This window comes from Paramormyrops kingsleyae, chromosome 8, assembly GCF_048594095.1.
Source record: "Paramormyrops kingsleyae isolate MSU_618 chromosome 8, PKINGS_0.4, whole genome shotgun sequence".
Classification (NCBI taxonomy): domain Eukaryota; kingdom Metazoa; phylum Chordata; class Actinopteri; order Osteoglossiformes; family Mormyridae; genus Paramormyrops; species Paramormyrops kingsleyae.
This window is the reverse complement of record NC_132804.1, coordinates 24,516,005-24,529,211: the sequence shown is the minus strand read 5'-3', so window position 1 is coordinate 24,529,211 and position 13,207 is coordinate 24,516,005. Positions and strand designations below refer to the sequence as shown.

Sequence of the window (13,207 nt, the reverse complement as noted above, 5' to 3'; positions counted from 1 at the left end):
GCAACTGAGATTATATGTTCCAAGTAATACTGTAGTAATGTCATTGGGGAAGTTCTGTAATTAGTTTCTTATAAGTGGTATTATTACTGCATCTGCCGAGCAGCCGTTTACATATCACAATAACTTTACCTTTAAGGAGGATTAAAGTAAATTGAATTATGGAGCAAAATAAATAGCCTTATATGGAAGATTTGTTAAATAAACACATAAATAGATGAAAACACAAATATCTTGAAATTACTTCCTGCCCATTAAGAATTTAAGCCATTTGGAGAATCTCAGCATTTCGTAGTAAGCCTACAGCAAATAGGCAACATATTTATAAAACATATAGCATTTTCGGTCCATGTAATTTGGTGAAATGTTATCCCTGTGTTGTGCATGGTGTGTGATGGTCTGTGTGCCCCTTGTGATGGAAAGAGGCCCTATTCAGGGTGTTCCCTGCCTTATGTCCTGTGGTTCCTGCATAGACTCCAAGTTCACTGCAACCTGCAAAACCTGTTGTACGTTGTATAAATCAGTGTTTCTCAGCCCAGTCATCAGGGACACCCAGAGAGTCCATATTTTTGTTCCCTCCCAGCTGTCTGGGGGCCCTCGAGGCCTGGATTCAGAAACAGTGGTATGGATGGATGGACAGGTGGGTGTTTTAGATCACCCAAGAACATGCTGAGTCCCAGCTTGACAGAATAACCTAGCATTGTTCCACAGTGTACCAGCAGGTACCTTGCAGATAACCAGGCATGTCATTAGGGGTCTTTCAGATGCCTGCAGGTTTCCAGTAGTGGGCTTTAGCTCACCTCCTCATTGCTCTCCAGCATAGGGGTACCTGATATACACAATGGAGTGGTGTTTTTTTTTTTTTTTGGGGGGGGGGGGGGGGGGGTAGGCAGGGTGTAGGGAATAAAAAGAGGTGAATGACGGACATAAATATTTTATGTCATGCCTTTGCAACTCGTGCTTTAAATCAGCACGCTACTGCCATTAAATCACAACTGCACAACGCTGAAGTTTCCCTTGGCTTTGTCTGTAGAATCATTGTGTAAAGTTAGATTAAAATGGTGCTGTGCCTAATTATTAATATGCAATGACATCATAATGTTTTATTGATCAACTAACGTATACACTAAATGTATAAAACGTTGGTTTTGTTTTTCTTTTGATTGCTGGGGTTGTCTGTAGCTGGTCTGCTAACTTCTTTGATCAGAGATCCATGTTTATTCTCTTTCATTCTAGACATATTAACACTTATTTGTAAAATTAGCAATCAATGCCCAGCTAGGTTTGATGGAAGTTTCCACCATATCATTCCTCTGATTAGCCTCTAATTAAAGAGTGAACATACTTGGGGATGTAGTATTGTAAAAGATTTGTAAAAAGATTGGGAAATGTTATTTGACTTCATTAGAACACTAGGTGCCGGCATTTGTAATTAATGGCTTATACAAATGGGTGGAAAACACTGAAAAATGAATTTCTTATGAGTACTTTTATCTTTTCCATTCATTTTCAAAATCGCAAGCAGCTTATAGGTCCACCACCAGTAGCTCTTTTTAATAGTTAAATAAAACACTATTGCTTAATCATTCGAAATGCAGGTGGTGAATTGCTTTGAATTTGTGATGCATGTAATTATAATTCTGCATTTTTGTGAGATAGGAACATAAAAATACAACAAAACGAATAAAATATCTTGCTTGACTTGTTATTTGTACGCTTAGTCATTTTTTAAGTGAAGTCTATTTAAGAGAGAAGAGAATGGGGAGTGGACCCAGAAACCCATTTTCATTGTCGTGTTTCCTTTTCCGTTTTCGGTGTCAGCTGTACATCCAGACGACCACCCTCACCATCTCCATGAACCTCAGCGCTTCGGTGGCCCTGGGACTGCTTTACATGCCGAAGGTCTACGTCATCATCTTCCACCCGGAGCTCAATGTGACAAAGCGGAAGCGTAGCTTCAAGGCTGTGGTGACGGCGGCCACCATGTCCACACGGCTCTCCCACAAACCGAGCGACCGGCCGAACGGAGAGGCCAAGACGGAGCTCTGCGAGAACGTAGACCCCAACAGTAAGTGACAGTCCACCATAACATCATGTCATGTGGCGCGTAACATCCTTCCAGTTAATGACGTTCCGGTCAACAACGGACCACATACATGTTGTAGCACAACACATTACTCAAGCGTGTGTGGTGATGGTAGTGTAAACAGACATAGTGTACTACCAGTTGGATAAAAGTATAGCACAGAAGACTTGATGATGATAATATACAACTCTGTTATTGGTATATGTATTTACTATACCATACTTTTTATTTTTATTATTTTCGAGTGTATTCTTTCTAACCATAAAATAAAAAAATACTGTAGGCTAGGTGTGTAGTAGGCTACACCATCTAGGTTTGTGTAAGTACACTCCATGATGTTTGTACCACGACGCGTTTCTCAGAACGTATCCTCGTTGTTAAGCGATGCATGACCGACGCGTGACATGATTACAAAATGGCAACTCAGCTTTCCTGTACCAAAATGGATTCACCCGATACAATTTCACAAAAAGATAAAAGCAGGATATAAAAGACACAGTACACGTATGGACATATGCGCCCACGGTCGGATGTTTTGGCCTGGCAAGTGGGCAGCAACAAGGTAGCCATGAGCAGAAGAGCGCCCGCAAATGGTAGTTTGCCAGCCTTTTGTTCTGCAGATTTTATCTGATCCCCCCCTGTACAACTTCAGGTGGGGCTCGAGCCGTCATGGGATGCACATGGATGCCATCCCCTCTGTGATAAAAAATGACAGAAACCATCGCCGCTGAAAATATACCATCCATCCTCACCATCATTCCTCACACTACTGACTATATCAGCAGAACTCTGGTCTGAAACACCATTTAATCCGGGCTGTACGATCAACCCCACCTACCTCCCTGTCCAGTAAATCTGATGGACTCAAGAAATTGTATCATGGGGATGCCCCCCTCCCCCCCCCCCAGCAAATTTAGTCGTGTGGTACCCCATCAGTAATTTGACCCCCAACATCCCCGTTGAAAGATTTTTGGAGCTTGACTACGGCTCGCAGGGCACTCTATGGCTAATCCGTCCTACAATACTATGAGTGGGAGTAACCGGAGAAGAAAGATGCAGCCGGAGTATGAGGAATCTCGTGTAGTAACACTATACTTCCGACACGCTTCCTGCTTTTCAGACGTTGCTTTGAGGCTGCTGCAGTCAGCGTCTTGTGGAAACGCCAGTCAGTTTTACAAGTCCTGAATCAGTGCATAAATATAGATTTTCTTCTGCTGCAACATAATAAAATCAACATAGTTACAAGAGAGTTTTGTGTTTCAGCAACTAATTTAAAAAAATGATAACATTATTATTACTTATCAATGAACAGCAAATGATAGCTGCTATTATACAGTTGCAGATGTAGCAACGGTAACCAGTGTTGATATGAAAACATAGTTGATGAAAAAGACTACTATTAATCACAATTTTTTTCTAATTAGATACATAAGAAAAAATTAGGGTCTATTCCGAAGGGTTGGCATACATTTAAGATTCGTGCTCAAATAGCCAACACTGTATCGTGTTCGTGTCAAATAGCTCAAATTTGTGGGAGATACTTCTGTGAATAGAACACAGTATTGTTTAAAAGTAATGTTTTTGTCTAGCAGCTTGTTTTTGAACAACATGTACTCAGCTGATGCATTGAGAATGGCACCTACTCTCTCCAGCTGTCAATCTAATGAAAAGCAAATTCAAATTATAATCCATTCGGAGGAAGACGATTCCCTTGAAATCATTGCTGCTTGTTGCCGAGATTGCTTACTGTCAGTTTCTACATTTGGTATAAGACAAGCTATCTTACGCAGTTTAAATGGAAATTAATGTCAGTTTTGCGACCAAGTGTGACTGAAAAGTACCATGACTTTTTTTCATGTAAGACTCACTCTATTCTAACTTCAAGAAAACAGCAGTGACATTGTTGCTTGCTGGTAAGTTGCTTGGCTGCCTCTTGCTCTTGCTAAGTACTCTTGTATGGAAGGAGGTACCATCCATCCATCCATTGTCCAACCCGCTTATCCTACTGGGTCGCGGGGGGTCCGGAGCCTATCCCGGAAGCAACGGGCACGAGGCAGGGAACAACCCTGGATGGGGGGCCAGCCCATCGCAGTGGAAGGAGGTACACTTTTAGCTAATTCTATACCACGCATTTTTATGATCAGAGGAACATAAAATCCAAAACCAATGTAGGCAGTGCGGTGAATGATGAAAAAAGAATAACATTGTTTGTGTAACGCATCCAATAATATATTATTTTTTTAAAAATGACCAACATCAGGAATTCGACTTAATGACAGTGATGGATCGTGATTTTGTACCAACAACATGATGTGTGTAAATGCCTTCCAAGCTGTGGTATAAATGGTGTAGTTTTGCACCTATAGTTCAGCTAGTTGTTGTTACACTTCAGCTGAACGGCTAAAGAAATTAGCATTTACATAAGGACAGGTGCAGAAATGTATGTCTGAAAGGAGATTTCAACAACATGGCATCAAAGAATGGATGCTATTATCCTCCCAGTGACTTGGTGGAATTCACCCAGCACATGTAATTTCTGTATATCAGTGTTTCTCAACCCAGTCCTTGGGGACCCTCAGACAGTCCACATTTTTGTTCCCTCCCATCTTCCAATAGTTAATCTGTTAGTCAAACAGCTCTACCCACTGTGCTACCCTGTATACAACATTCTGTCATTTCTGCCTATGTATTATCAACAGAATCATAACAGACACATTAAATGGAACCGAACGGAACATCATACGGTTATATAAGATAAGATATGATTCTGGTGCATACAGTAGCATTGTACATAAAGCACAGACAGACAACCAGTGTGCAAGACAAACTCTAAAGACAGGACCCACAGTCCACAAACAGAACATCCTAAAAATAATAGTAAGGAAATAATTAAATAAAAATAAATAAATTGAATTACATTAAACTGATGCGACAGCCAGATCAAATGAGAACATGAGGAGCCCCAGTAGTTGGTCCACCCTGGTCGCTCCTGTGAAAATGAAACGCTTCTGAAGGCGCTGCCTTTTGATTCCAGCAAAGCTTGTGAAAGACGCCATAAACAATAGGACGCGCCATATCGCATATCCACACACGTTTGTAAGCTCCCAGGGCTTGCATGTGGCCCACGTACTGTTCTGCAGCGGGACCATAACAGCTGTAGAATCCCCCGCGTGGGTTGGAAAGCTGACAGAACAGGCTGCCGTCAGAGGTGAGTTCCAGTGGAGCCGCTTGCCATCTGCGTCACGAATCTCCCCGTGGCCTCTTTCACACTTCAGCTGCTGTGCCTTTTCCAGAGCAAGGCAGTGATGTTTATCACTGAGTGATGTCGTGGCCGTTTTGAATTCAGGGCTGCTGCGACCCTCCCACCCAATTTCCAATGCTTAGAATCGACCTGGCAAAAAGAATGTGTCTATAATAAAACAGTTTACATCATAAATTGCAATTTTCAGGTATTATTCGGCAAAGATTGTCTCAGAAATGTAGAATGCCATTCCAGTGAGAATTAATGTAACCTCAACTCTGTGAAACGTGATATAAATGCTTTTAAGAAATACTATTTATTAAGTTTGTATACAATACATTTATCAATGTTTTAATTTTTTATAGATATGAGGGCAGGGAAATTACAGTGAAAGGGTCTCAATTACAAGCTAAAATAGTATATATATGAAAAGTTAAAAAGGTATCCACTCATTGTAGGACTATCTGATAGAGCCATTGTGAAACACCAGCGGCCTGCAAAGCTGGATTCCTTGCTCAGCTGGATAACTTATCAGATATAAGGTAGCCCAGATTAAATGGACTTTGGACCCTATTTTGCATCCTGAGCAATGGGACGTCAGGTGCGGCACGGGTGCCTTTGTTAGCACGAGTCCGTCACAGTTGTTGTTTTCCACATTCTATTGCTCTGTTTCCCACAGGAATGCTGACCTCTACAGTACTTTGGTGTTATCTCGCTGTTGCTGTAGATGGTCTGCTCGCACACTTGCATGCATGAGTAGATCTGTTTCCTCTGCAGAGAAGTGTTCTTTTCTACACTCTGGGTACAACCGTTCTGGACCATGCGCTTGTCATTAAACATGCTGATGTGGGTTGGCCAAGCCCAAAAAGAACTTGGCCCTGTTTACTTCAGACTGTTAAAATCAGGCCTTTTATCTACATTCACTAACATTTAGCACAGACAACCTTAAATTAGACTAAGAAAGAAATCCTGCGGCATTGGGGAAGGGAATAACCTGAAGGAAACCCACAGAAACGCAGGTGGAACATGCAGGGTGAAGGGAGGGTTTGAATCCTCAATCTCAGAGGTGTGAGGTTGCAGCACTAACCACCAAAGTCCTCTACCACATCAGGGTTATATTTTGCCATCAGGTACAAGAGCTTGTGTTTCCTCTAATGGTCAGTTTCATGTTCCCAGGACATAGTAGTAATATGTCATTATCCTCAAATGGCATTTAATCTCAAGATGAAGCCTTCTTAAGAACTTGCATGCCACCATTGGGGGAGATGAGACTGCTGGAGGATTGTCACGGCACGGTTTCGCTACGTCGCAATTGTATTTTCTCACCCACAGTGGCCACTAGATTGGCAGGTCCTCCATAAAGCCCACTGTGGATTAAATCAGAGAGTGGAGATCCATTAAGAAATTTATAGTTCAGCTTACACCCAGGATATGGTGCCTAGGGTCAGCGAGGACATAATGGCTTTTCTGAAGATTCATTAGCTGGAGGAATGTAGAATCGCAGCTGTGGGCACCAGAGCTGTCAAATGAAATGAGACCTTTGGTGGAGGCTGGCTTTTTGACTGTGTCTTTTTTCCCATTTCCCAAATTAAACCTGAACCGTAGGGAAAATCGAGCCCTTAAAATGTTTCTTTATTTGGTTTCTAGTATCTGTGTGTCATGCCGCAGGATGCAAGAATTGGGGGGAGTGGGAGGTGAGGCTGTGGAATGCATAGCAGGAGCAATGGAGGTGTTTTAACTTATTAGTGAATTTCTGCTGAGATTCTGTCTTTGGATGGAAATTTTCAACAGTAACAAACAACCTAAAAGTTATACTGTATTTATGTAATGCATGTCTTTCTTCATAAGTGGGCACAATAATCTAAGTCTAATAGTATAAATTTAAGGGCCTTGCCATCTCATAAACTTCTTTGAAGCTAACAATATGCCGCATGTTTTTAAATCTAACAAAATGTTACCATAGCTGCTTGATTAACTTTGCATATTCCCATTTACACAATCTATAATAGAATTTAGCATAGAGCCTAATGGATAAAAGGAACCAGTTTTGTGTTTGCCTTCAGTTGCTGAGACTTTTCAGGTGCTCCACTTTCCCCGTGAAGATGCTGAACATTCTCTGTAATCAATATGTCAGTGATGCCTGCGACTGATGCAATCTCACCAGCACAGTGTGTCAGACTAATGGAACACTTACAGACAGATAATTAACATGAGTAAAGTGCATCCCTTGAGGAAGCTATCAGGAAATCTCCCGGGAATGTAATTTGGTCCAGTTTAAACAGTCCGTACTGGAACATGGCACATAGACTTAAAGGAAGGTCCAAATATATATTTTTTTTCACTTTTTTCACTATGTGCACAATACGTATGGTGAAGGTTTCTGAGCACCTAATGTAATTCTTGAGATGTTATATTTTCCTACGGAATCCTTACTTAATGAAAACCATTTCTTTTGTAAAAGGCAGAATTTATATCCACATATACTGTGTGTTATTTAAAGGAACCCATGAATCAGTAAAAGGTAATAAGGCTGAGTCATATGTCTTGAGCACCAAATTAACTATTCAAAGAAGCTTCTAGTATAAATGTAAGTAATGTGACCTTAAACAGATTAGTTTGATTCACATACCGTGGTCTCCAGCCTTATTTACTGTGGGAGCTGTGAGTAGGGGGGGGGGGACTGCTTGCCTAAACTGATCTGTGGCAGATGTCTTATAAGCGATCATCGGAGTTGAACAATACTGTGGAGTGTGTAAAAGAGAAAGCAAGAGAGAATCCAAGTTACCCTTGTTAAATATCTTCCATTTAAATATTCAGATTTAATGAGATATGAGAATGTTTCCCCTATACCTCTTCAACTGAATGAATGAAATTGTAGTGAATTAAATGAGTAATTCATAACTGAATATTTAATTCTATTATTTTTTATACATAGATTTAACTGAACATTTGCTTTACAAGGCATGTAGTACTACAGTATTCATGTAACATATTTGTCACTGTAAACAATATCCATGATTTAAGTTTTTAATATACCATCATCCACAGGCCTGATAATTCCTTGAAAATGTAAGAATTGCATACTTGAAGTGCTGGATGGCTGCATAATTCAGTTTTTTTCCCCCCTCCACTAAGGTCCGGCAACAAAGAAAAAGTATGTGAGCTACAATGACCTTGTCATCTAAAGCACTTCTTCGGATGGTAGGTGTGAATGAGGAAAACGCCTGGCCCCCAGCTCCAGGTAGAAAAAAATGAAGACCTACAAGGCCCCCTGTGCCGTACTGCCTATGTCCGTCCGTCTGTCCGTCCGTCCCCCCAACCGGGACAGGGGTGACTCCCTGCTTTCTTCTGTTTTTTTTCTACCATCCATTCAAGTGATTCCGGTGTTTCCTCTTCACGAATGAAAACGACAAAACACTCTAAATGGCAAAGCGAGGAAATTAATGAAAAACGAATAAAGATCCGAAGTGGAAACCATGACGGACCCTCCGCTAGTTTACAAACATGCCCTGGACCTCAGGGATGCCCTGGGACGGACCCTTTGCTCTCACAATCTTATTGAACAGTCTTTTTGTCCACACTGGGATTATGAAAAGCTGTGTTACAGCCGACTACCATTCTGTGGGGCTGTCACTAGTCTTTACATGTACTTCCAAGTTGCAAGTTCTCCAAACTTCCTGTAAAAGTTTGTGGGTTTTTCTTTCCATTCCCTCCGTTGTTGACATGTTCTTTTGCGTTTCGTTATCTTGGATGCACATAATATTAAAGCCATATTCTTCTCTTTGAGATGTAATTTCATTTTTATCCTGTCAAAGCTTTTTCTTTTATTTTATTTATACTAGCTTCTGCAAAAGGAAATGCACATTTTTACCTTCTGTTTTGTAAATGTTTTGAGTATTTTGTAAGGGTGACCATTAACTGTGTTTTTTGTAAGAGCGGGAAAGGAGGGCTGTCCATTAGCTGGTGATATTCTAAATGTAACAAGGTGTCCACGTAGAAATTGTCAATGCATGCCTGATGTGTTTGGTGTAAAATAAAAATCTAAATCCAAGAACGTGAATTACTTGACAACAAGAGCTGTAGCCTGCTGTGGATGACTTTCATGACGCTTGATTTTTATTTGATTTTCTCTGCATCAGTTCCTCAGATGTTTACATACTCAAGGCAGAATATGGCTTTAACTTTGTCTTGGAGTTTCTTATTGCCCAGCAACTATTGACAGATTGTGAAAAACTGACAAAAAATATATATACATATATATTTAAAAAAAGTATAAAAATAAATAAATAAAAAAGCATGTATGTTTTATACTGTTTGTACTAGTATCTTCATGTTGCCCTTGATGCTTCTGTGCCAATATTGTACATTTTTGTTTGGCCACTCATGCAAGTATACTGTGGTGTTGTCCAAGAATGTATCGACATCAAATAAAACAATTTGGTTATCTTTTTTATTTGATCCCTGAAGGAAAATATATACGTGTCTGTTCAGTGTACATGGGCACTGCAACTTTGATAATGGGAAAAAGGTTGCTTCAAAAGCCACGGTTGACTGAATTATCATGCACTGCCACTCGCTGATTGGTTTAACCCAATGGGAATAAATAAAACAACCAATAAAAATGTAACTAAACAAGTGAGCAATTCAAAGCAAAATGTAATTACATCTACCTGGGTTTTAAAAGCTGCACTTCTCTGATTACATGAACACAGCGTTTCCCAATGTGGTCCTCGGGGATCCACAGACAGTCCACATTTTTGTTCCCGTGAGCTACAGTAGGAGGGAGCAAAAATGTGGACTACCTGGCCAGGAGCTCTGAGGGAGCAAAAACCTGGACCAACTGTGGGCCCCCGAGGACCAGACTGGGAAAGACTGCATGTCAAGTTTCCATATAATCAGGGCCACTAAAGACAACAAAGGGCTATTTTGTAATTTAACATCAAATGTTATTATGTTGTCTCACAGACAGGTCTCTATAAGTGGTGTGAAGAGTGGAATATCACCAGTGAAAAAATGAAAAATATCTATATAAAAGCCCACAGAAGAGCATCAAGAAATAGCTTATGCATGGAAGAATGATCACTGAACTCAAAATAAACTTTGTAAGGCTCTGCAGAAGCCTAGTTTAGGTGTACACAAGACAAGACAGCACAAGGCACAAAGTGCTACTTAATGACACCGCACACCAGATTTCAGAGCCTGTGAACAACACAAAGCTATACAGTACATGGAGTATTTTTAGCTGGAAAAGGTCATAACATTTCACATTAGTTTTTATAGCAAGGCTGTAGCTTTTTAGCTTTATTGCCGTCTAAGATGGTTGGATTTTGAACACAATATGGTATAATTCTGTAGGGAAAATTAACTTTGAAAATGTGCAAACTATATCATAAACCTGGGCAAAAACAAGGCAAGCAATGTGTTATGCAAATTATGGACACTGATTAGCATAACAAAGAGATAATTACACTATACATATCAACAGTAACTATGACACGAATGGCTGAGAACACAATGGGTAGAAAAAAGAGAGTAAAAGAATGAAGATTTAATATAGAAACAGTGGGGAAAAGAACAAAGAAAAGAACTGTATAACTGTCTTCCTTTATACCATCCCATGAGTGATGGAATCTGTTCCTGTTGGCCAACCAAGAGATGCCTATAGTAACAGTTAATAATTAACCCTTACAACTTGAGCATTGTTTCATTTCTCTTGATCCCTTCCTAATGTCTGTTATTGACCCATTGGTCAGGAGGGAAATGCCTTTGATCTGGATGTGCTGAGAAGGCTTTAGACCTTATATCACACAAGATGTGGTAGGGATTAAGTTACTTTCCTTCTTACAGTATTATGTTATTGTAGATCAAATGTTGATGGTCAAATGAGCTGTATTCAGTAGATAAATGTGTGTAGTTCCATAATAGGCTAGGACGTTGTGCCCCTGGTCTGAAGGTTGCCAGTTCAAATCCCAAGACTGGCATAGTCACTATCGGGCCCTAGATTAAGGCCCTTAAACTCAATCAATCCTGAGATGTGCTCTGATCCAGACTGGTACGCTGTTTTACACAAAAGTGTGTGCTATGTCAGCAAGTAAACTGGTGGAACTTGAGAGTAAAATTTTAGTAATGTTATATCGTGGTAACCCTACTAGGGCGGTTCATTTAAGATGAAGATTCCACTCATCAAAAATGTTTTCATATGGAATCCCTTCACCTTCACAAAAAAGAAGCAAAAGACGTGACTACAAACATAACCCTAGACAACGTTGTTGACTGCGTATCTTAAAAGCTTGACCCAATATTATGCTGTTGTAATTTTTTAACTTGTAATTTAACACATTAGAGCGGTGTCACATAAATCCTTTCACTTTCCACAGTGAACAAATCTTTAAAGACATCTACTGAAACCATCATCTTATCGTCAGGAAACTCCAAACTAAGAAGACAGTTTCCAGAATATTTTGAACAGGAAAAAAATCAATTATTTGCTTTTGCAGCTATTCTAATAAGGTTAGGCTGACTGTTCAGATTAATAAGCAAGTAATCCTGTATGAATAATCTCGTTCTCAGGGATGCCTCTAGAGATTGTGTCCCCCATGAAAGCATATATCAGGCCCCCAACCCAGAGCAATCCCATTATGTTCCAAATGTTTTAGGGCCACTCAGAGGCCCTTTGAACTTATGACACTTTATGACACTTTTGCTTGTTTCTATTTAATTTGCTATTTGTGAAAATGAGTTTTGGTATTTTACAAAATTAATATTGTGAATGAACACACATGCTTATGTTCATTTTGAATTCAGCCCGTCCTTAATTAACTAAAGAGCTTATGTATATGGGAAGTATATATGCCAAAGATAAGAAAAAACAAGGCATCGATTATTGGAACATAACTGCTCTTACAAGACACAAGTATTATTGTTTCCATCAATCAATCAATCCATCTATTCATCCATCCATCCTCCAAACACTGATGCTGGAGCCCATCCCAGGTAGCACTGGGAAGGAGGCTGGGGTATTTTCTACATCCTAGACAGGATGCCAGCTCAATGCATGGCACATACACTATATTCTGCTGTTTTATTTTGGTCACCTTCTTTTCCAAAGCAACTTATAATTTCTACCTATCTACATGGCTGAATATTTTACAAGTGGAATTTAATTTAAGTACTTCGCTTAAGGGCACTACAGCTGGGTAACCTATTGCACTACATGCTGACCAATTAAGACCTTAACTTACCACAAAAAAGAGGCAATACTCCAATGATAATTAATTTTACAACAAGGTCTACATTTTATCTCACAGAATTTGTCCTAGTTCCCAAGGACAATGAAACCAAACAGCATAAAGAAGAACATTACAATATTATTAAATCAATAATTTTGTATACATTTCACAGAGGCATGAATTTTTATTCTGCCTGAAGTGAAAATTCATTATCCTCAGCTCTTCAAACCAAGCATTTTTTAAAGCAGATTAACCTCAAGTGTCAAGTTTGTTTGTGTTCAAGAAATGTTTAATTGCCATAATAATAAACAAATATTCACAGTACAATCTTGTTCTTTGTTTTGATGGGTTAAAGAGGTACAACTGACTGTTCACCTGACCTGTTTACCTTATTCTAAATATTTTTTTCTTCAAGTTATGTATCACTCCTTATGACATAAATGCCTGTTCACTCGTTTTACTCTTCCATGGTCGTTTTGATGAACTCTCTCTCTCTCTCTCTCTCTCTCTCTACACACATACACAAACACACGTGCGCGCACACACACAGTTTTGTAATTACTGTATATCTTTGTGGGGACTCTCCATTCATTTCTATGGGGAAAACTCTAATCCCAACATGATGACCTTAACCCCTACCCATCCCTAACCTTA

The 13,207-nt window shown here is 39.8% G+C and overlaps 1 protein-coding gene across 2 annotated transcripts in view; it reads left to right on the top strand.

Moving 5' to 3' along the window:
* The window catches only part of grm7 (glutamate metabotropic receptor 7), a 151,831-nt gene extending 142,057 nt beyond the window's left edge, over positions 1 to 9,774 (top strand). For both annotated transcript variants that reach the window (XM_023811342.2, XM_023811341.2), the window contains 2 exons: positions 1,819 to 2,065; positions 8,460 to 9,774. In XM_023811342.2, coding sequence (XP_023667110.2) covers positions 1,819 to 2,065; positions 8,460 to 8,509 — 297 coding nt within the window. In that variant the 3' untranslated portion in view covers positions 8,510 to 9,774. The remainder of the gene's footprint in view (positions 1 to 1,818; positions 2,066 to 8,459) is intronic.
* Positions 9,775 to 13,207: the final 3,433 nt, after the last annotated feature.